Source organism: Maylandia zebra, linkage group LG18, assembly GCF_041146795.1.
Source record: "Maylandia zebra isolate NMK-2024a linkage group LG18, Mzebra_GT3a, whole genome shotgun sequence".
Lineage (NCBI taxonomy): Eukaryota > Metazoa > Chordata > Actinopteri > Cichliformes > Cichlidae > Maylandia > Maylandia zebra.
The window spans coordinates 1048453-1072654 of record NC_135184.1 but is presented as its reverse complement, the minus strand read 5'-3'; the positions used below and the strand labels follow the sequence as shown (position 1 = coordinate 1072654).

The window sequence follows — 24202 nt, the reverse complement described above, 5'->3', positions numbered from 1 at the left end:
ATGTTAAACATTATTGTGCAGCACATAAGATCAACAGAACACAGTGTGCTTTGAGGTAGGAGCCAAAAGGGTGTAGTTTGTGGGTGTGATCACCCGTGTGTACACCTGTGAGCATGGACGCGCTTGTTTTTAGCAGTCATCATTGTTTCTTACTGGTCTGTTCTTTGTTTTTATCTCATCTTTCATTTTCTGCTCAGAGGTCGACGCAGTTAACGGTCTCCGGAGGGCAGCGTCGCGTCATATCCGGTGGAAGCACCGGCGAAATACTTGGACTGAACCAGAAGTGTGTTGTGCTGTGTGTGAGCCGAGTGTGTGAGCTGTGGCAGTAACACGCTGTTTATGTATTTATGGCTCAGTTTGGTACATTTAAATAGGTTTTAGGAAGAAAGAAGGACGTTTATTCCAAGCGGAACAAAGTATTTGAACATCCTCCTCCTGCCGGAACTTCAGAGCGGGACATCCGGTGGAAGTAAACAATGAAAAGGCGGCAGTTTGGTTGTTCCAGCGTGAACTTTTGGAGGCTTTGTGTTGTTGTGTGAGCTGAGTGTGTGAGCTGCGGCAGCAACGATGCCTTCAGTTCAGTATCTGAGAGAGTTCATCAACGAGCGACTAACTGCTGCTGCTGAACAAATATTCTTGGAGTTTGAAAAAACGATCGTCCAGTACGAGGAAGAGATCGACCGTCAGCGCAGACTGCTGGATATCACCTGGAAACCCCAAATCAAGCTGCACAGGACAGGTGAGTGTCCCTCTGAGGGAGGATCCTGATCACAGCTCTGCGGGACGTTTCTGATTGTGAGGACTTTTTGGAGATGTGAGCTAACAAAGAGCAAACAGAGGACAGGACTGCGCTGCGCTGCATTCAAACAGCAGCTGGTGGATTTGAGCTTTTCTCTGACCTGGATCACTCAATCAGTTCCTTTATGTTTGCTGTCAAAGTTGGAAAACATCAAAAATCGAGCTTCAGAGCACATTATTTATTCCAGATGGAGTTTATACATATAAATATAACGTTTATATAAATGTATGTTTCCTGTTGCACTTGTGAAAGTTGCAAACAAATGTTGGAAACATGAAGTCGCTGTGCAATAATAAAATATCTAATGTGACTGATCTGCAGGCTGTTGCTCGTCCTCAGCGCTGTGATCTGCTGCTGTGCTGAGGACTGTTTGAAACCAGTTCCACTTTATCTTCATCTAAACACACCTGTTCTGTCTGTGTGTGAATCAGCAGCTGTTTGTGGTGCTGGAGGGGTTTGTGTAGCTGTACCAGGCCCTATCCTGGAGCCGGGCCTGGAGTGAGTGTCTGGGGGCCACAGCCCATAAAAAGCTGCGCGAGGGGCTTTAGGGGTTCAGTTCTTTGTGCCTCGAGCAGTTTCCTCTCTGACCAGTCTGGCCACAGAGGTGAGGAAAGCCACTTCTCTGGTGGACGAGCGATACCAGCAGGATGTAGTCGGGCTTGCCAAAACGCACAGCTCGTGTTATAAAACGAAGCTGCTGGAGACGGCTGCACTCTGGCCTGGATTTGCCTTCTGTGGCCCTCGTATCCCCTCTGTGGGTGTTTCCACAGGACAAAGTGAGGATTCAGAGGTGCTCCTGCAGGAGGACGGGTTGGACTCCACCCTGGGCCGTTTGCTGTCTGGGGTGCTCCCGCTCCCTCCCCCTTTTCCTGTCTGCTCTGCTGCCCTAATCTGTAAAGTGAATCCAGGCCTCGTACTGCTGTAACGTTTCATGCTGGAGAACGGTTTGACATCTCGTTCAGCTTCCACGGCTTCAGATGAATTTTCACTCATATTTACTTTTTGTGAATTCATCATTTTCTGCAGGGCGTCAGACACTCGGAGTAAAACATCGATTCATCATTTCTGCACAGATCACTGACCTTTGTTTCCATATTGAACCCAGAATCATTCAGGCTCCGTGATCAGAGGTTTGGAGTATGACAGTTGCATGTAGTGTAGCATCGTCTTCTCATACAGCAGTGACCTGTGTGTGATGCATGGAGGGTGTGGGAGCTTGCACAAGTGATGCAGGTTATCTGTCGTGGAATTTTCTGTTAATGAAATCTGCAACACCGTCAGCTGTGGTCAAGCTGTTTTACTTACTGCATGCAGGAGAGCCAACACACATCAAATATCAAAGTTCACAGTCATGGGAGCTCTTGTCCTTTTATACCCTCACACACAACTCTCAGTATCTTTCAGTTACAACAGGTTTTTGTCACACAGCCTGTTGCTGGGCAGAGAGCAACTCCCACTATCTTTTCCCAGGAAGCTCCTGGCACTGGTCTTCTTGGGGGGTTTGTCCTTGTACACTCGAACAGTTAGCAGATAACTTAGTGAAACATCGTTAAGCAAAGCTAAACAGTTTTCACCAGGTCACACTGACACATACATACAGTTCATCTAATCTAAATGTGGAAATGTGAAAACTAGAATTTTCCCATTACACTCTTTAACAGAAAAGTGCTTCATTTTATTCTAGTTTTTGCTCTTATACATACTTATGGCTGCAGTGAATATTTACTCAGTTTTCTCTTTTTCATCACATCAATTTTAATTTTCTGTCTCTCCAGACGTCCCACAGCAGCCTGTCTGTAAGGAGGAGGAGGAGGTTCTCCCTGAGCAGCAGCTCTGGAACCAGGAGAGGAGCTCCAGTGTGGAGCAGGAGGAACCAGAACCTCCACAGATTAAAGAGGAACAGGAGGAACTGTGCAGCAGTCAGGAGGGAGAGCAGCTGGGACTGAAGGAGGAGATTCATAGCTTTACGGTGCCTTGTATGTATGAGGAAAGTGACGACAGTGAATCAGAACTCCTCGGGCAGCAGCTCCTCTCTCCCAGCTTTCCTGTGGCTGAGTCAGAGGATCATGAAGGAAGTAAATATAGAGATTTAGGAGTAACTGAGAATGCAGAGGTGAAGCCAAAGAAGAGAAATCACAGTAAAAATGCAGAGAACCCTACACTGCCAATGAGTCAGTGTAACACTGGCACAGGTAACAAGTATGTATCATGTGATGTTTGTGGAAAAGCCTTTAAGAAAGGGTACCAAATGAGGATCCATCAGAGAATCCACACAGGTGAGAAGCCGTATTCTTGCACCACGTGTGGGAAAGGTTTTACTCAAAGTGGTAGTTTGTTGAGCCACATGAGAACCCACACGGGGGAGAAGCCGTATCTGTGTAACACGTGTGGGAAACGTTTCAGTCAGAGCAGCAGGCTGTCCATCCACACCAGGATCCACACTGGTGAGAAGCCGTACCTTTGTAAAACCTGTGGGAAGGGATTTAGTGACCCGTCGTCGGTTAAGCAGCATAAGGTGGTCCACACAGGGGAGAAGCCGTATCTGTGTAACACGTGTGGGAAACGTTTCAGTCAGAATAGCAGTTTGTGGGCCCACATGAGAAGTCACACAGGGGAGAAACCATATTTCTGTAAAACGTGTGGGAAGAGTTTCAGTCAGAGCAGCAGGCTGTCCTCCCACACCAGGATCCACACTGGTGAGAAGCCGTATCCCTGCAAAATGTGTGGGAAAGATTTTCGCTCTCAGTATCATTTGACTGTACACGTGAGAAACCACTCTGATAGTAAGCCTTACCCTTGTAACACGTGATGTTTCCAGTGTCCATTGGAGAGTCTGCGTCTTTGTAGCGTAACTTCACAGGATGAGATGGTTGCTTCCAGCTGCTGCTCATGTTTGCACTTCCTGGGTTTGTGTCTCCAGCTGAACTGAAACAGCAACCTCTCACTTGGCTAGCAGCTCTGTTACTCATCACACTATGAATCCTCTTATTTCACCGGTCAACAATTTGTGTCTAAAAAGGCAGTTTCTGAACTGCAGGCTGAACCGCTGCTTTGCTCATAAGTACTATAGTCAACTGGGTCTGGTTCTCTGTGTACCAGCAACTAGACGGATCACTGGCAGAAGCACCAGAGCTAAACAGGACTGCAGCCATAGATCACGTGTTTTACTGGGTATCAATCTGGCAGTGATATAAAAAGTCTGATCAGTGGAAATCAGTTCCTGGGTTCTGTTTTCTATAAAAGCTGTTTTGTAGGATTTCTTTGAGACTCTGGAAGAAAACATGTTCGATGACGTCTCTGCTTCAGTAGAATCAGAGGCAACAGTGTAAATATGACAAAGATGCAGCTCTGATCTTCCGCCTGCATCGAGGTTTTCTTCTTTACCTCCATCACTCTGTTTGCACCTGAACGTTTAGTGGAAGATGTTTGGTTTGTGTCCTCAGTGATTTTTGGATTGAACTCAGATGTTGAACTTTGTGTTTCAAGCATGCTTTGTTTTCAGTTCACATCTTTTTAAACGTTTCCGTCTTTAGAGCTGACACTAACAAACTGTACGAGCTGTTTGACGTGTCGATGTGAAAGGATCTTTATAAATAAAGTTTCCTTCCACAGCAGCTCTGTCTCTGTCTCTGATCTTTACTGCTTCATTTCTCTGTTGTCTTTGTCATCAGTCCAATGACACAAGAATCAGAGGTTTAACAGTGTGTGGCTCCCTCTAGTGGATGTTGTGGAGTATTCTGTTGTCTTTGCTCCAAAGGTTTTTGTACAGAGTTTTGCTGTTTCCTGTCACTGTGGGCCTCAGAGCACAGTAGTACACAGCAGAGTCAGACAGCTGAAGCTTCTGGATCTTCAGAGAAACTGATGTCTTGTTGAGTTCAGCATCAAATCTGTGTTTTGGGAACTCTTGAGCGTTTTCAGTTCCAGAAGCATCTCGCCATAAAACATATTTCAGATAGTCGTTCACGTCCTGTTTGTACCAGAACAAATATGGAAATGTAGAAGTTGTTTCATATTTGCAGTAAAGTGTAACTGTGTCTCCTTCAGCAGCAATGACATCTCCTTGTTCCTGGATTACTTTGTCTTCTCCTTTACACTCTGAGGAAGAACAGAACATGCAGAGATGGATCAATAAACATGGTTAAAATGGTAAATGGCCTGTATTTGTATAGCACTTTACTAGTCCCTGAGGACCCCAAAGGCCTTTACATATCCACCCATTCCACTGGTGATGGCAGCTACATTGTAGCCACAGCCACCCTGGGGCACACTGACAGAGGCGAGTCTGCCGGACACTGGTGCCACCGGGCCCTCTGACCACCACCAGTAGGCAACGGGTGAAGTGTCTTGCCCAAGGACACATCGACCGAGACTGTCCAAGCCGGGGCTCGAACCGGCAACCTTCCGATTACAAGGCGAACTCCTAACTCTTGAACCACGATCGCCCTCAAAAAGTCACCATTAATCAGACTCACACATTTATTTAAACAGAGGAAACATGTTGATGTTTGTATCTCACCAAAGAAAAGAGCAGCAAGAATAATCCACAGCCAATGTTCCATCTGTACAACAAGGTTTAAATCAACAGGAGAAACTAGCTGATGTTCAACATTCAGTCTGAGAATTGTTCTCTTCACAGCAGCACTTATTATTGACACAATGGTTGAACACAGTGCAGAAGGAGAGCCCCGCCTACTGGATGATGTCGCCCTCTGTCTCCTCTTTGAGTCTCACTTCTCTCACTTCCTCTTCCTCCTGGTTCACAGACTGTTAGCAGCATTTGAATCACTGTGAGGAGGGAGGATGGAGCACTTTGCACTGTGTGCAAACACAACGACCCAAATGTTCTCCATCACTGAGCTGTAGGGATGGGTATCGAAACCCGGTTCTTGCTGAGAACCGGTTCCCACTGTTTCAAGTCCTTGGAATTGTTTGCCATTTTTGCAAACGATTCCCTTATCGATTCCAGTCGCCCTGAATGACGTCACCACATTGCGGAGCGTCATTTACCTGGCAGGAAACACGGCGCCTAAGCGGCTCAAATGCTCAAAAGTTTGGTTATACTTTACGAGAACGGATGACAACAGGGCAACTTGCAATACTTGCAAAGTAGATACTTCATTTAAGGGAGGAAACACTACGAATATGCAAAAGCATTTGCTCACAAAACACGCGATGACCTTAAATGAATGTCGTGTTTTTAATTCACTCCGGACTCGTGAATCTCAACCCAGCAGCAGCGGTAACGTTTGCACGTCCTCGCCCGTTAATGCGGCAGGTAAATAATCAGCTAACAGTGCATATTATGTTAGCACGATCTGCCTTATTACAAAACCTGCCATTACTGTGCATTTAGTGACCATGATGAGACAGACAGAGTCTGGCTCAGATGCTGGCAGTTCTCGCTGCAGTCTGCCGGTAGCGTCTCCTTTCAGGCCAGGACAGACGAATGTCACCGAGCAGTGACTCAGTTTGTGGTCAAAGGCTTGCACCCGTTTGCCACAGCAGATGATTTTCAGTAAGTGAATGTGTTTAATTGTAGGCAGGGACATTACTGGATATTCTTGTGTAATTGCTACAGAATAATTTATGTTATACTTTGTTATTGCTACAGAAGAATATTTATTTTATTATTTTACATTTACAATTTTTTTCCTGGGGACCCTGTGACGCCCCATTGAAGAGCCGTAGGCTGGATCTCTTAAGATCTCACTGTTGGGTTTGTAAGGCCATGTTACTCCTAAATTTCTATCTTGTTCAAAGAGAAGATATAAAACAAAGTTCTGAGCTATTCGACCTTAGTGTTCTCCTTTTTTAAAGAGAATCGATAAAGAATCGAATCGTTAAACAGAATCGAAAATGGAATCGGAATCGTGAGAATCTTATCAATACCCATCCCTACTGAGCTGCTTAATGCTTCTCATGCTTAAAGTGAGATTCAGGGTCAGATATTTCTGCAGATTATTTGTGGTTTGTGTCTAACGATAACAATAACAGGAGGTTTAATAAGACACGATTACTCATCACTCATGTGTTTCAGTATAACAAACTGAGGAACTATATTTTAGCAAGAGTTTTCACTCAGGGGAGGCACGCAGCCATGAAATAAAGCAACACACACACACACACACACACACACACACACACACACACACACACACACACACACACACACACACACACACACACACAAGCTACATGCTTTATGGGATCAAAACAGAAAATTTACTTCCTTACGAAAAGAAATATAACATTTAAATCCAAAAATGAGTGTCTTGGAGGAAGTCTGTCATGCCATCCAGTTTACATCCCCCAGATCTGCTGAAATCAAACCTTTTCATTCATGATAATCTCGTATTTACACAAACAAAATTGTGCTGGAACTTCACCATGTTACACCAGACGACAGAGCAGAGAGTGTTATTGTGTGTGAGCTGAGTGTGTGAGCTGCGGCAGCAACGATGCCTTCAGTTCAGTATCTGAGAGAGTTCATCAACGAGCGACTAACTGCTGCTGCTGAACAAATATTCTTGGAGTTTGAAAAAACGATCGTCCAGTACGAGGAAGAGATCGACCGTCAGCGCAGACTGCTGGATATCACCTGGAAACCCCAAATCAAGCTGCACAGGACAGGTGAGTGTGTAGCCGTAAGACTGGTGGACCTAAGTCTTCACCACCACGTCTGTTCACATACAAGAGGAAGGGGAGTGAGCGGGTCAGCGCTCAGGGCACAGAAACTTAGCTGGCTTCAAACACCATTTATTTCCAGGATAAAAAAAAAAAAAAAAAAAAACCACAGCCAGAGTCACAAATACAAGATAAAATTCCCCGTATACAATAAAAATAGTGTTGCAACCCGCTAAAAACCCTGCCGGCAGAAATAACTATACACTATTAAAACAAGGCTTAAAAAATATTTTCCACATGCTAAAATTACCTTCCCACAGTCCCATAATCCCACAGTCCAGCCACACATGGGCGAATGGTCCTTATCTGAAAAAGACAGGAGAGGAACTTCTCTTCCGGTATGGTAAAACTCGCCAGCAGCAGACCAGGGAGGAGGCTCCTATCGCAGACCTGTCTCCTCCTGACAGCGCGTCGCCGCACAGTCCCGCCCCACTCCACACCTGAACACGGCCTCCCTTGTCTCACCGTCAGATGCAGGCAGAGGGGCATCCCTGCCCTGTTGTGAATTGCGGCCATCGCCACCCACTGTTGCCGTTCCCGCCATTGGGACTGGATCGCCGAACGACTCGCGGCACCCCACAGTCAGGCAGCAGTTCCTTCCACACACACGTGCGGGCTTGCACGCGTTCCTTTTTCTCCTGCTCACCCTTCGTGCGTCGCTCCTTCTTCTTGTCTCTGCGCTCACTATCCCCTTTAACAGGTCAACCTGGCGGCTGATAGGCCACCTTGGGGAACGCCCCCACCTCACAGGTGCCTACAATTGTCTGTTTAGTCCACAGTGGATTAAAGGAACATGGTACAACATTAACACACATAATATAAATATGAGGATAAAACCATGCAGTATAAATATCAATAAACAAACATGCAATATAAATATCACAATAAAATCATGCAAATATAATCAACACTATGTACCAATACACAGATCGATAAAACATAAAAACACAAATTTCCACTGTGTGACAAGTGTCCCTCTGAGGGGGGGATGGGGCTCATGTAAAACTAGAGAATATTTTAGACACAGAGAATATTCACTGAAATATTAATAACCTGTTAGCAGAGACCGAACGAAATATGACGAAGTGTCAGGACCACATTAAGAAAAATATTATTGATCACTTAGAGGATGAAGTCTAAATGTGCAGGTTTCAGTTGTTGCTCCTGCTGCGGTTCTCTCTATAAAATGCCTAAGAAACTGGCCCCCTGGTTCCTGGGACCCTTTTCCATTCAAGACATCCTGAATCCTGTAACGGTCCGGCTGGCCCTTCCTCGCAGCATGAAGGTACATAATGTCTTTCATGTCCCCATGGTTCCCGCCCTCCGGGCTCCCGCCACCCGCCCGGTCGACGAGTCAGTGAAACAAACTCATCAGCTGTCCTGTGACATAACATCCATCCTTTTTACTGGCTGTAACCATGACGACGACACATCTGTCCATGACCAGCTGTTTCATTTTCGACAAATCGGGCCTACTCTTCCTGTTGAGCAGACGCAGCTTCTGCAGCATCTCTTCAGCATCCTCGTGCTGATCGCCTCTCTGTGTTTATGAGCTGAAGACAAATCATTTCCTTCCTTTAACTAAAGCTGATTCTGAAGTACGAGCTCTCTGACTCAGAGGAAACAGGAAGTTCGCCTTCAAACAACAACTGCAATCTCCACATCTCAGCTTTTTCTCAAAATGATCAGTAATATATATTTTCCTTAATGTGGCCCTGGTACTCCATCGTAAATATGTCGAGTACTGATCTGAGACCAGTGTTAGTTGAAGAGACTGTAGTCATCACTGCGAGAGGAAGATGACAAACTAAAACTTAAAGAGTGTGTTCACGCTGTCCGTGTGATCTATTTGCAGAGGTGAGAAGTAATGAAGTACAAATACTTTGTTACTGTAGAAATCTGTATTTTACTCAAGTATTTATTTTTCTGACAGCGTTTTACTTTCTTTTTACTTTGCTAACATGTTGTAACAGGTCATTTCAACTTCACTTAGATCATGATTTCATCCTGTCCGAAACCATAATTATGTTGGCTATTGATTCTGCCCCCGATGAATCACTACATATCTAGCTGGAGAGGCTCATGCATCACTGTGATCCTGGGAGCTGTATGGTCTGGAAAGTAGCCTTCATGAAGCGTGTTCAAGTGTGTGGATCCTCAGCACTGCAGACTGGTTTCTAGGATGTGCAGCATCACGTCACTGATGGGAAGCACTGCTAAATTAGGCATGTGTTGGCTATAACAGATACCTCAAAGTGGATCATAAGTGTACTTGGTAGTAGAGAATCTAAGGCCAGTGTTCACAAGGGTATTGGTGCCTGTCATGGGAGCAATCTAAAGACCCGCTGGTGGTCATGGTAAGGACTGAAGGGGGGTTTTCTTAGGGATCTCCTGAGGTAGCAGGTGGGAACTGAAGGGCTGTGGCTTGAAAGCTGAGGTGTGAGAATAGTTTGGAGAGACCTTTTGGTCTGTTTAAAGCAGTTCAGGAGAGCTGTCTGCATTCAGCCAGGAAGTTGATGTAGACTGGGGTGTGTCCGGTGGTGGAGGGAGTCTTTGAGAAACTCCTGAACATAAATGTCCACTGTGAAGGCAACAAAGCACAAAAGAGTCCTGGAAATTATGAATTATCAAGGTGGGAATATAGATGTCCAGATGTGTGTCCCAATCATCATATTACTAAAACGTCTCTAAAAATTGATATTTTTGGAAAAGCCTGTAAGAAAAAGTCTAGAATGAAGAAACATCACAGAGTCCACGTGGGTGAGAAGCCTTATCCATGTAAAACATGTGGGAAGAGGTTCAAAGCTGTCATTTGACTCACCACAAGAGGGCACTCAAAGAATCCTCACATTTGAAAGGTCGCATATGGAGTCACACAGGCAAGAAGTTGTGTTCATGTGTTGTGTGGGTTAGGAAGGAGATTGCAACCATGGATACAGCTACTTAGACTGTTTTAGCTTGAATTTTACATATGAAATGACATAAAGACAAATCAATGGGACGGAGTTCTGTCAAGGTCGCAGGTGAAAGAGACTGAGGAGGAGCTTCTTCCCGCAGCCGATACGGTCTCTCAATCACACCACCACACAGTACTGACCCACACATATGGTTCTTACACACACACTGGACTTTCTGGACATTGTTATCACTTAAATCACTTTAAGCATATTTGCACTGCACAAGACATAATGTGGATTGCACAACACTGGTCACTATATTCTTCATTTCCAGTTAATACTTGTACAGGTGCTGTTATTGTGTGTGTGTATATATATATTTATTTATTTATATTTCTTCATACATTCTTATATAGTTCTATACTGTGTATTGTGTATTTTGTTGTACAGTTATTTTATTTTCAACTTTAATTTATATATTTTATCTTATTCTTTCCCAGTTAAATTTACCCTTCATTCTAATTTGTGTTGTACAGTTATTTCATTTTTAACCTTAATTTATATTTTATTCCTTCCTAGTTAAATTTACACTTTAATTTTTCATATTTATTTCCTATCTTATTCATAGCCTTTTCCTTTTTTTTTCTTTAGGTCACGAGCAGTTGTCTAAGCATTTCACTGCATATCGTACTGTGTATGACTGTGTACGTGACAAATAAAATTTGAATTTGAATCCCGACACAGCTCGATGAACTGATCCTCCCTCTGTGATGTAGAGCAGGAACTCTGGTCTGGATCTCTGGTATTGTCGGTACCACTGGATATTGTAGATAGAACCATCATATGTACAGGTCAGGTTGATGTTTCCTCGCTCTGCAACAGCTTCTTCAGCACGTTCCTGCTTTATGCTGTTCATGGAGCCCAAAGCTGCAAATGAATGATTCATGTCAGTCAGTCTTTTTCTTCCTTTGTGAGCATAATGAGATGAAGAAATCTGCTAATAATAACTCTGATCAAATCTTGTCACAATGAGACTTTTCTGTGTTCTAACACTCACCTATGCAGTGAGAGAAAAGTACAAACAGGTAAAGGAACATGTTTCAGGTGCTGAAGTCACACAGCAGATGAACAAAGTTCAGCAGAATGAAAAGACTAAGCAGCCTCTCTGCTGCACAGCCTTCTCCTCAACATCAGGCTGGCTGAAACCATCTCATTGGCTGAGTTCAGCATCAGTGGGTGGAGCCAGAGAGAAACCTGGATTCAGGGTCACCTGGTCCAGCCCTAACTATATGCTTTAGCAAAATGGAAAGTTTGAAGCCTAATCTTGAAAGTAGAGATAGTGTCTGTCTCCTGATTATGAAACAGGAGACAGACACTTGGAACCAGTGCTCAGTCCACTCCTGTACATCCTCTTCAGCTACGACTGTGTCCCCTTCCAGAGCAACACCTCCATCATTAAGTTCATTGGCGACACAGCCATCATGGGGCTGATCACTAGTAAAAAGGAGGCTGCTTACAGGGAAGAGGTGGCTCAGCTGCTGTCATGGTGCCTGGAAAATTATCTCTCCTTAAATGCTAAGACTAAGGAGATGATTATTGACCCAAGAATCAGGAGAGAGCAGCACGCCCCACTATACATCAACAGGACTCGGGTGGAGAGGGTGAAGATCTTCAAATTCCTCAGCACTCACATCAGTGAGGATCTCACCTGGACCCATGACACACAGTAGATCATCAACAAGGCTCAACAACAACTCTTCTTCCTAAGGAAGCTGAGAAAATCTGGATTAACCTCTAAACTGCTCAGCAACTTTCACAAATGCACAGTGGAGAGTATCCTGACAAACTCCATCACAGTGTGGTACGGGAACAGCACCACTCAGGACAGGAAGGCTCTCCAGCGTGTAATCGACTCATCTATGGAGTACCCCTCCCACCACTGCAGGACATTTACAACACTCGGGTCCGGCAAAGGACTCACAACATCATCAAGGATAGGCCCCACCCACAGCACACACTGTTCACACTCCTGCTATCTGGCAGTCGCTACAGGAGTGTGAAAGCAAGGAAGAACAATCTCAAAAAGAGTTTCTATCCATCAGGCTGCTGAATCACTGACTAATTGTCAAACTGTAACCACAGTGACTCTGATAAAAACAGGAATTAGCAGAATCCATCTGATATGAAGCTGTGCTTTGAATACCACTTCCCTCCTCTTTGAAGAGTAGTCAGATATCTGTGTTCAGGTTTTTGTACAGCCTCTTCTACACTTTGTATCACTGTGTTTGTAGAGCACAGTAGTAGAGAGCTGTGTCTGCCAGGGTTAGGGCTGCTATGGTCAGATTAGTTGTTGTAGGTGATGTTTCTGATTTATAACGTTTATCAGGAATATATTCACCTGTCTGCTGTCTCCCTCCTTTCCAGAGTATAAACTGAGGAGCCTGAAGGTCAGAATGATGTCTGTACCAGTGAAGTAGAGGATAACTTGAAGTTGTCTCATAGCTACATGTGAGTTTGACAGATTCTCCTTCTGTTGCAGTGACTTTATCTCGTTGAGGAGTGATTGAGTCTCCAGCTGTTAGTCCTGGAAAAAGTAGAAGAAATGAAGACATCAGACTAACATTGTCCATGAGGCTGAGAGGAGAAGACAGTGGAAATGAGGAAAAGTAGGACAGAAGTAAAAATCTAAAATCCTCCAGACCAATGATTCATTTCTAGCAGAGTTCAGAGCAGAGAAAGAAATGTTGCGTTCTGAGAAAGAGACAAAAGTTCACCTATGAAGTGAGATGAAAACAAAAAGAGGTGCAGCAACATGTCTTTGGAGCCGCTGAAGACAGACAGACAGCACATGAACAATGTTCTTCCACTGCAGCAGATTCACCAGGTTGTGCTTTTATTTCCTCAAACTTTTTGCTCTCCAGACAGAAATCATCTCATTGGTTGAGCTGGACGTATGTGGGCGGGGCCTGTGGATGATTTTTGAACCTCCAACATCGAAGTGAGTGAAACAGTAAAATATACAGTGATGTTAAGTATTAAACATTACTGACAGGCTGGATTCAGTAGGATTGATCACTCTTTCTGTTAGCAAATACATGAATAAACCCTTTTTCTATTTTACGCTGCTCGTGTACGCCGACACTAACACAAAAACTGATTTCCATCCACGATTAGATGAGACATGAGTTGAATATCATGAGACAGTTTGCAAGATGAAATTCACAGTGTTTTATTCATGAACGATCTTTTTCGTCACTGTTTCATGTTTAGAATCTGTTCGGATGTATTTTTGTTATTAAGAAATCCAGAAAAAATATCCCAACTAAAACCTCAACGATAAGAACTTTTTTCAAGGCGGAACAACGAGTAAAATGTCCTGTTTTGGCAGAACTTCCCTTGTGCAACAGTAGACGGAAGTGAACTACACAAATGCGGAAGTAGCATTAGCTTTGTTCCTATGTGACCGAGCCGAGTGTTGTTGTGTTGTTGTGTGTGAGCTGCGGCAGCAACGATGCCTTCAGTTCAGTATCTGAGAGAGTTCATCAACGAGCGACTAACTGCTGCTGCTGAACAAATATTCTTGGAGTTTGAAAAAACGATCGTCCAGTACGAGGAAGAGATCGACCGTCAGCGCAGACTGCTGGATATCACCTGGAAACCCCAAATCAAGCTGCACAGGACAGGTGAGTGTCCCTCTGAGGGAGGATCCTGATCACAGCTCTGCGGGACGTTTCTGATTGTGAGGACTTTTTGGAGATGTGAGCTAACAAAGAGCAAACAGAGGACAGGACTGCGCTGCGCTGCATTCAAACAGCAGCTGGTGGATTTGAGCTTTTCTCTGACCTGGATCACTCAATCAGTTTCTTTATGTTTGCTGTCAAAGTTGGAAAACATCAAAAGTCGAGCTTCAGAGCACATTATTTATTCCAGATGGAGTTTATACATATAAATATAACGTTTATATAAATGTATGTTTCCTGTTGCACTTGTGAAAGTTGCAAACAAATGTTGGAAACATGAAGTCGCTGTGCAATAATAAAATATCTAATGTGACTGATCTGCAGGCTGTTGCTCGTCCTCAGCGCTGTGATCTGCTGCTGTGCTGAGGACTGTTTGAAACCAGTTCCACTTTATCTTCATCTAAACACACCTGTTCTGTCTGTGTGTGAATCAGCAGCTGTTTGTGGTGCTGGAGGGGTTTGTGTAGCTGTACCAGGCCCTATCCTGGAGCCGGGCCTGGAGTGAGTGTCTGGGGGCCACAGCCCATAAAAAGCTGCGCGAGGGGCTTTAGGGGTTCAGTTCTTTGTGCCTCGAGCAGTTTCATCTCTGACCAGTCTGGCCACAGAGGTGAGGAAAGCCACTTCTCTGGTGGACGAGCGATACCAGCAGGATGTAGTCGGGCTTGCCAAAACGCACAGCTCGTGTTATAAAATGAAGCTGTTGGAGACGGCTGCACTCTGGCCTGGATTTGCCTTCTGTGGCACTCGTATCCCCTCTGTGGGTGTTTCCACACAGGACTACTTTCCTGTGCCTCTGGGTCGGGGAACAGGTCCCGACTGTTGCTTGGATTTGTGCACTGCATACAGAGCACCCAGCATGTTTCAGTCCTTTACTGTACCCTTTAAAACCCAACAGTTAATGCCTGACTGTGGTCACGCTGAATCCTGATTGGTTGACAAGCTGGCTGAAACAGAGATGGAAAAAGTATGAAAAAACAGAAGATCGTAGCTGATGAGCCCAGGTAGCAGAAAGAAGCTGCCTCTAACCGTGTTTATGTCTCACACACTCAACCAAACAACAAGTGCAAAATCAAAAAAAGTATGTTAAAAATTAAAACGTCTCTTCCAGCGAACATTAAAAAATCTCTGATGTAAAGTCTTTTGTGTGATTTGGCGCATTTCAAATAAATAACTAAATGATTGAATAATTGAAAGAGCATCTGTATTAAAACTGAAACAACAGACGGTCAAATATAACCTCCAAACAAAATGTATAAATTCTAAATGGGTGAATCAGTCTGTTCATGATCGCTCCGCCCATCAAAAAGTCACCTGTGCGAGTATATCACCTATGATTGGTCATTGGACTGACAACTGTCCTGGAAATATTTTCACATATCCCCGAACCTGAATACACGGCCGGGTAGGATGGATGAGAGTCGCCCCTCAGGGGGATTACACGTCTCAGTTCTTTGTTTTGGACTGGGAGAAGGCAGCAAGCCCTCGGGTGTCCTGTGGGGAGTGTTTTGGGAGTCTGGGATGGACAGTTTGGTCCTTGTGTGAATGCAGGTAGAGCTTGGTTCACACTGTAGTCAGAAAGCAGACCCGCTGCCTCTGCTCAGAACTTTTATGGACACAACTTCAGCTGCAGCCAGAAGGCAGAGCGTTTCTGTTTCTGTGGACTTGGGCTCATTAGACCAGTGTTTTTCAACCTTTTTTGAGTCGTGGCACATTTTCTAGATTAAAAATATCCCATGGCACACCACCAACCAGGCTTGTTCCAAAATGACACACTGTAGCCTGATGCAGTACATATAATGGCAAGTTAGTCCTCAGTGTTAAACCTGGTCCTGACTAGATGAACACAAAGATGATGTTCTGGCAGGAATTGAAGACCCAAATTTAACAAAGTTTTGATGAAGTTTACGATGTGCACAACATCATCCAGCACAGGAGCCAGGTCTGCTGGTAAAGTCTTGGCAGCCTCACGGTGCAGAAAACAGTGCGTAACAGTAACATCTGGGTGTTTGCTGCTCCGTCAGAGCAGCCACTCGTGCAGTTTTCCCACTTCAGTCCTCTTTGTTCAAATATTCGGATGTAACCTGAAAAATTTCCTCTCCTGTTGTTTTCCCTGATGGAGTCTCCATCCACAAAACACACATTGGCCAAGAGTTGGGAATGTCCACTAATGTCCGTAGACTCATCAAGCTGCGCTGCAAACTTCCCACTGATGCGCATCTTCTCCCAAACCACACTTTCAATGTCTGCGGATGTGTCGTCGATACGTCTGAGGGCGGGACTTTCTTTAACCGCGTCAGGGCGAGCATCTCATTCACAATGGCATTGCAGCCAGGTAGTAGTAACGTCTCTGCATCTTCACCTTCGTGTTTTTTCTCATTAAAGTTACCCGTTTATCAGCGAGTTCACAAACAAAATAGTCTGTGTTCTTGTTTGAGGGATGTTTTGTACGGAGATGACGTCAAAGCCTGCTTGGGACCGCGGCACTGTTTGAGAGCTTCTCCCCAAACACACCAGAGTCGGTGCAGTCGGATCTCCACTGAAGCTAAATTCAAAGGAAGGATAACTTTCGCTGTATTGCCTCAAACTCACCGTTTTTGCTTTCTTTCGACCACCGCTCGTCTTCTGATTAGAATTTTATCCAGGGTCCAGTTCGGAGCCTGCAGTTCTTCTTTTCAAATATTTATCCATCTTTGTTGTACGTCTTGCAGCTGCCACGTAGCGTGCGCATCAGTAATCCTATTGGCTTAACTCAACAAGGTCATATTGCGCTACCCACTGACGTGAAAGAGTAACTGCTCTACCAGTCACCTCATTGAAAGCACAGATGCCCAGAAATGATTTTATTATTTCCAGTAATTATTAAATGTTTTTTAAATAATTGCTCACAGCACACCTTTGTGCCGCGGCACAGTGGATGGGAAACACTGCATTAGACGGTGACTTTTAGCTTGCAGTGGGGTTGTTCACAGCTGAGTGGGAAGCAGCAGGAAAAAGATCTGAGCTCAGTCGACAAGGGGAGGAGCGACCCCTCCAGGTCAGGGAGTTCAAGTTCCTGCCAAGCTGAGGTCTGTCAGTGTTTATCTTAACGCCTTGTGCACGAGTTAGGGAACGGAGCAGGAGAGTGACAGATCTGCAGCGATGCAGATGTTGTACTGTCTGCCTGTGGTGCTGAGTGTGAAAGCAGAACAGCAAAGAACAGCCGGTCAGTCGCTCCTGTGTCTGATAACGAGCTGGTCCGCCCGGTGGCAGGTCAAACAGTCACACACAAGCACGTTGTTTGCACGGAAGCACCTCATTCTAAAGGGAACCTCGGGGGGACGGGGAGCACCAAGAAAGCATTCTTAACAACAAACGTAATCGGACACCAAATCGTCCGACCCGGCTGAACATTTTACAGACGCTAAGGAAGCCAAAGTGGCTCAGAGTCGATTTCCTGTTGTCTGGTGTTGCAAACATGCAGCAACATGATGGAAACACGCGACATTTGTGTTGTTCAAGATGCTTTTGTTTGTTGAAGGAAAATATGTCAGCAGCTCATTTTCAGCTAGATTTTTGCGCCTCCGTCAGATCCTCTAACTTAGTGCAGTTTGGGGGAAATTGTTGAATAAATATTTGTTTGCCTTGAAAAGTTTTGTTTGTATATGAACTCATCAAAGTAGAATGCAGTCGGTGCTTCTGCAGTGGTAATCGGTGCCGCCTGAGGCGTCTGTCATGTTCACACTGCTGGCTCAGCTGAATTTCTCTGACAACTTTTTGTTTGTGTGTCTCCATTTGTGCCTTCAGACCTCCAACAGCAACATGTCTGTGAGGAGGAGGAGGTTCAGCAGAGGAGCCGAACACAGTCTCTACAGATTAAAGAGGAACAGGAGGAGCTGTGCATCAGTCAGGACGGGGAGCAGCGTGCACAGAAGGAGGAGACTGGTACCTTTATGGTGACTGTAACTTATGACGATCTCAGTGAACCTGACCTGGACAGCGACCAGCTCGGCTCTCGCAGCTCTCTTCTCTACGAAAGCCGAGATCAGGAAGGAAGCGAGAGTTTCGATTCTACTTCAACTGCCACTAGAAACATAAGTCAGAGTAGCAACGCAGAAATCTTTCCCACATCAGAGAGTCAGTGTAACACCGACATAGTCCCCAAATCTCTAAAATGCAATGTTTGTGGAAAGGTCTTTAAGCCTTTTAGTGACCCGTTAGCATTTAAGAGACACATGGCAGTCCACTCGGGCGAAAAGCCGTACTCCTGCAAAACGTGTGGGAAAAGTTTCACTAAAAATAGTACTTTACTGGGCCACATGAGAGTTCACACAGGGGGGAAGCTGTATTCTTGTGAAACGTGTGGGAACAGTTTTACTCGAAAAGGTAATCTGCTGGTGCACATGAGAATCCACTCGGGCGAGAAGCCGTACGTTTGTAACGCCTGCGGCGAGCGCTTTTGTTACTTGTCGGCGCTTAAAAAGCACAAGGCGGTGCGCACGGGCGAGAAGCCGTATTCCTGCAAAACGTGTGGGAAAGGTTTTACGGAGCGCGGCAATTTGTTGGTCCACATGAAAATCCACTCGGGCGAGAGACCGTATACTTGTAAAACCTGCGGGAAAAGTTTCACTACAAATAGTACTTTACTGGGCCACATGAGAGTTCACACAGGGGGGAACCTGTATTCTTGTGAAACGTGTGGGAACAGTTTTACTCGAAAAGGTAATCTGCTGGTGCACATGAGAATCCACTCGGGCGAGAAGCCGTACGTTTGTAACGCCTGCGGCGAGCGCTTTTGTTACTTGTCGGCGCTTAAAAAGCACAAGGCGGTGCACACGGGCGAGAAGCCGTATTCCTGCAAAACGTGTGGGAAAGGTTTTACGGAGCGCGGCAGTTTGTTGGTCCACATGAGAATCCACTCGGGCAAGAGACCGTATACTTGTAAAACCTGCGGGAAAAGTTTCACTACAAAATGTACTCTGTTGGTGCACATGAGAATTCACACCGGCGAGAAGCCGTACTCGTGTAAAATCTGCGGGATGAGTTTCAGTAAAAATGGTGGTTTGTTGGTGCACATGAAAACTCACACAGCTGAGACGCTGAAGTCGGACATTTCTGTGGGAAAAGACTCTCTGTGAGGTTGTTGTTGTTGTTCACCTGGTGGCCAGTTAAAAAGGCAGGGCCATGTGTGTGTGCATGCATGCATGTGTGCTTGTAGGAAGGGATTATAGTCAAAGCAGCCAGTGTGAGAAACAGTAGATGCAAAAGAAGCGTGAGAACATTACCTGGAAAACAGCTGGGAATTTAAGAAGAGTAAGATGAAGAGTAAGCAACAGGCAAACCCCCTTCTGTCACACACACACACACACACACACACACACACACACACACACAGTCCTATACAAAACATGCTGGGTCAAACTCAACTGGTGCTTCCGTACTGACTCATTTATTATTTGTATCACAGTCTGGGAACCTCTTGGAAAGTTTCCCTTTAAGTTATCAGGCACAGAACTTCATTTAATTCCTGTAATTTTGAGAAATAAATTATTCTGAATGAACCAAACAACATTATGGGTTAACTAATTCACAAATAACTCCCACTTTCTAGCAGCACTATACCCTCTCCTTCTACACTTGGACTGTCTTAATGGAGACTTTGCTGGTTTTGCAAAGTCTCAAATACTGATTATATGTTTATATGAAGTCTGACACAAGTTCTCTACAGTATACATTTGTTTTTATGCTCAAAGTGATGGCTGGAGCTACTTTTTGTTTTTCAGCTTGTTTAATGGTCCTCTTCATTCTAAAGAAGCCGATATCGTTTCTTCAAATTTGGCATCAACTGTTAAGATGAACTGATTCAACTCAACTGAAAACATCTTTGTGAATATAACTGAAGAATTCCAAACTTCTCAAAAATGTCTTATTTATGTCACTGATGCAAACTGCAGTTTGACTAGTTGGCAAGAAAAACCAAAGGATGTCAATTCTAGCTGTTTGTGTGACGGTAAATAAAGTGGATGGGAAGAAACCGCTTCTGCATTCTCACATTACACTCGAAAGAGGAAGTAATCCCTTGTTTACTGCAGGTTTGCTGGCAGAAAACACAGAGAGGATGACTCGACTGTGTTAATGTGTTCCAGGGCTCCAAGCGTACAGTTAAACACTCACAAGTGTAAAACGGGAGCGCTGTAACTCGAAGTATGAACTCGGTCTCTCTCGTGAGCCTGTCATCTATTATCTTTCACACAATATACAAATATGGTAAAAAAATATTGCTGAATGCAGACGTGCATATTCCTTCTTATTATATCTGTGGGAAACATCCAGGATGTTGAATATGGATGAATCCATGCAGCACCAAAAAAAAAAAAAAAAAAAAGATTGGACTGGTCCGTCAGTTTGAGCTACCTGGTTCTGCCTCGTCTTCTCTGGTCATGCTGGGATTCTCTGTGCATCCACGTGGTGGCCAAACCATGAAAACGTATCACCATAAACAGTGGATTTTACTGCAGTATTATGAATATACAAACAAACGATAGCGTATAAAATAACATTTCAACGTCCGATATATTTCGTCATATTGCACAGCCCTAACTATGATGCAGGCTGTGCCATCTTGTTTTTGCACATGGTTAAATAGAGTAACAGCAGGTGAATGATGTCAGGACAGCGTAAGATTGAAGTTGGCGTGTGTTCCCCACTTTAATCTACAAAACCCAGACTCACAGCTGAAGATCTGTTTTTGATACTTTGCATTTCGGGGCAAGTCGTGCTGCCTGCGCAGCCACGAAGGGCTCGTTATTGCCCAGCTGCTCTCTCTGAAACAAGCACGCTGCATGGGTTAGATCACAGATTACAGCAGACCCCAGCCAAATGTAACATGACTGTTAGCATCACTTGTTTCATATACTGATAGTTCAGATTGTATTTATTAGAGAAACAGCCGCGGTGCTGTCAGCGCGCCTGCACAGACACTACGTACTGTAAATATTTCAAACCACAGACGAAGTCTCCACGTTTCGTTTTGTCTGCTCAGCAGTAGCTGTGTCTCACACACGTGTGCTACACTCTTCATGTTTGCGTTTGTTGTGAGTCGCTGTGCGTCAGTGGACACGACTGTATTTATTCATTAGTTTGCTATAAAGGCTGTCCCTGACCCTGCCTGCTTTCTGCACAGATGTAATTTATATAATATCCGTACGATAAAGCTGTAAGTGTTTCCTGCTTGTGTGTTTCTGTGGTGTCCTCACTGCTACATTAATGTCTAATCGTGCAAATCTAAAAACCGGACAGGTGGAGAAGCAGCGCGTCAGCTGGTTTCCTTGCTGACCGCAGGCACACAGACGTGAGGTCTTCCATCAGTCCGTGTCACGTTCTCATGTTTGACTGAAGTCTGTGTTATTGTCTCGGTTATTTGTGGATTGAGCGCCAAAGCTGAGGAGCCCTCTCGAGCTCCCTGGCTTCTGTTTGAAGGACGTCTTGTGTTCACACTACATCTTCAGAGGTGACACTAACGAGATGAAGACCGTGTTCAACACGCTGTTGTAAAAAGCTCTTCAGAAATAAACATTGTTTTGGCCTAAAGTGTTGATAACTCGAGTAACCATCCGGATGTGGAGCTGAAGACACAACAGACCTCACAGTGTAGCAGGTTTGTGTGCTGCCTGTTAAGGCTCCTACAGGCTTCGCAGGCTTTGTCCTGCTGCATTAAATGTTTGTAGACTTGTGATCTGCATCCTCAGAGGTAAACTCAAAGTACAGGCATGAAAAATGTTTTTGTGCGATGATTTGAAGCAGCTCTGCTCTTCTGGCTGCTGCTGTCTCGGGTGGACTCGTCACAGCTGTGCCAGACGAGTGAAGAGAAACTAGACTCTACCTGACAGACCAGAGAGGTTTAACAGTGTGTGGCTCCCTCTAGTGGATGTTGTGGAGTATTCTGTTGTCTTTGCTCCAAAGGTTTTTGTACAGAGTTTTGCTGTTTCCTGTCACTGTGGGCTGCAGAGCACAGTAGTACACAGCAGAGTCAGACAGCTGAAGCTTCTGGATCTTCAGAGGAACTGACTTTTCTGTTTTGTTGATTTTAGCATCAAATCTGTCGTCGTTGAACTCTTCAGATTTTTCTGTTGTTTCTGAGAAAGATTTCAGCATATACTTTGGGTAACGGTTCACTTCTTGTTTATACCAGAACAAAGTGGGGCCTGTTCTTGTTGTTTCATATCTACATCCAAGTGTAACTGTGTCTCCTTCAGCAGCAATGACATCTCCTTGTTCCTGGATCACTTTGTCTTCTCCTTTACACTCTGAGGAAGAACAGAACATGCAGAGGAAGAGATGGATCAATAAACATGATTAAAAACTCACCATTAATCAGACTCACACATTTATTTAAGCAGAGGAAACATGTTGATGTTTGTATCTCACCAAAGAAAAGAGCAGCAAGAATAATCCACAGCCAATGTTCCATCTGTACAACAAGGTTTAAATCAACAGGAGAAACTAGCTGATGTTCAACATTCAGTCTGAGAATTGTTCTCTTCACAGCAGCACTTATTATTGACACAATGGTTGAACACAGTGCAGAAGGAGAGCCCCGCCTACTGGATGATGTCGCCCTCTGTCTCCTCTTTGAGTCTCACTTCTCTCACTTCCTCTTCCTCCTGGTTCACAGACTGTTAGCAGCATTTGAATCACTGTGAGGAGGGAGGATGGAGCACTTTGCACTGTGTGCAAGGACAACGAGCCAAATATTCTCCATCACTGAGCTCCTTAATGCTTCTCATGCTTAAAGTGAGATTCAGGGTCAGATATTTCTGCAGATTATTTGTGGTTTGTGTCTAACGATAACAATAACAGGAGGTTTAATAAGACACGATTACTCATCACTCATGTGTTTCAGTATAACAAACTGAGGAACTATATTTAAGCAGGAGTTTTCACTCAGGGGAGGCACGCAGCCATGAAATAAAGCAACACACACACACATTAGCTACATGCTTTATGGGATCAAAACAGAAAATTTACTTCCTTACGAAAAGAAATATAACATTTAAATCCAAAAATGAGTGTCTTGGAGGAAGTCTGTCATGCCATCCAGTTTACGTCCCCCAGATCTGCTGAAATCAAACCTTTTCATTCATGATATTTATGATAATCTCGTATTTACACAAACAAAATTGTGCTTCCTCTGCTGGAACTTCACCGTGTTACACCAGACGACAGAGCAGAGAGTGTTGTGGTGTGTGAGCTGCAGCAGCAACGATGCCTTCAGTTCAGTATCTGAGAGAGTTCATCAACAAGCGACTAACTGCTGCTGCTGAACAAATATTCTTGGAGTTTGAAAAAACGATCGTCCAGTACGAGGAAGAGATCGACCGTCAGCGCAGACTGCTGGATATCACCTGGAAACCCCAAATCAAGCTGCACAGGACAGGTGAGTGTCCCTCTGAGGGGGGGATGGGGCTCATGTAAAACTAGAGAATATTTTAGACACAGAGAATATTCACTGAAATATTAATAACCTGTTAGCAGAGACCGAACGAAATATGACGAAGTGTCAGGACCACATTAAGAAAAATATTATTGATCATTTAGAGGATGAAGTCTAAATGTGCCGGTTTCAGTTGTTGCTCCTGCTGCGGTTCTCTCTATAAAATGCCTAAGAAACTGGCCCTCTGGTTCCTGGGACCCTTTTCCATTCAAGACATCCTGAATCCTGTAACGGTCCAGCTGGCCCTTCCTCGCAGCATGAAGGTACATAATGTCTTTCATGTCCCCATGGTGCCCGCCCGGTCGACGAGTCAGTGAAACAAACTCATCAGCTGTCCTGTGACATAACATCCATCCTCTTTACTGTACAAGGCTGTAACCATGACAACGACACATCTGTCCACGACCAGCTGTTTCATTTTCGACAAATCGGGCCTACTCTTCCTGTTGAGCAGACGCAGCTTCTGCAGCATCTCTTCAGCATCCTCGTGCTGATCGCCTCTCTGTGTTTATGAGCTGAAGACAAATCATTTCCTTCCTTTAACTAAAGCTGATTCTGAAGTACGAGCTCTCTGACTCAGAGGAAACAGGAAGTTCGCCTTCAAACAACAACT

The 24202-nt window shown here is 44.6% G+C and overlaps 1 protein-coding gene across 1 annotated transcript; it reads left to right on the top strand.

Moving 5' to 3' along the window:
* Nucleotides 1–71: 71 nt before the first annotated feature.
* Nucleotides 72–22462, top strand: LOC106676377 (uncharacterized). Its single transcript, XM_076876970.1, has 5 exons — nucleotides 72–739; nucleotides 2575–3604; nucleotides 11798–12075; nucleotides 13878–14063; nucleotides 17904–22462. Exons 1-5 carry the CDS (start codon nucleotides 568–570, stop codon nucleotides 19232–19234), a joined length of 2997 nt encoding a protein of 998 aa, XP_076733085.1. The 5' UTR covers nucleotides 72–567; the 3' UTR covers nucleotides 19235–22462.
* The last annotated feature ends 1740 nt before the right edge of the window (nucleotides 22463–24202 follow it).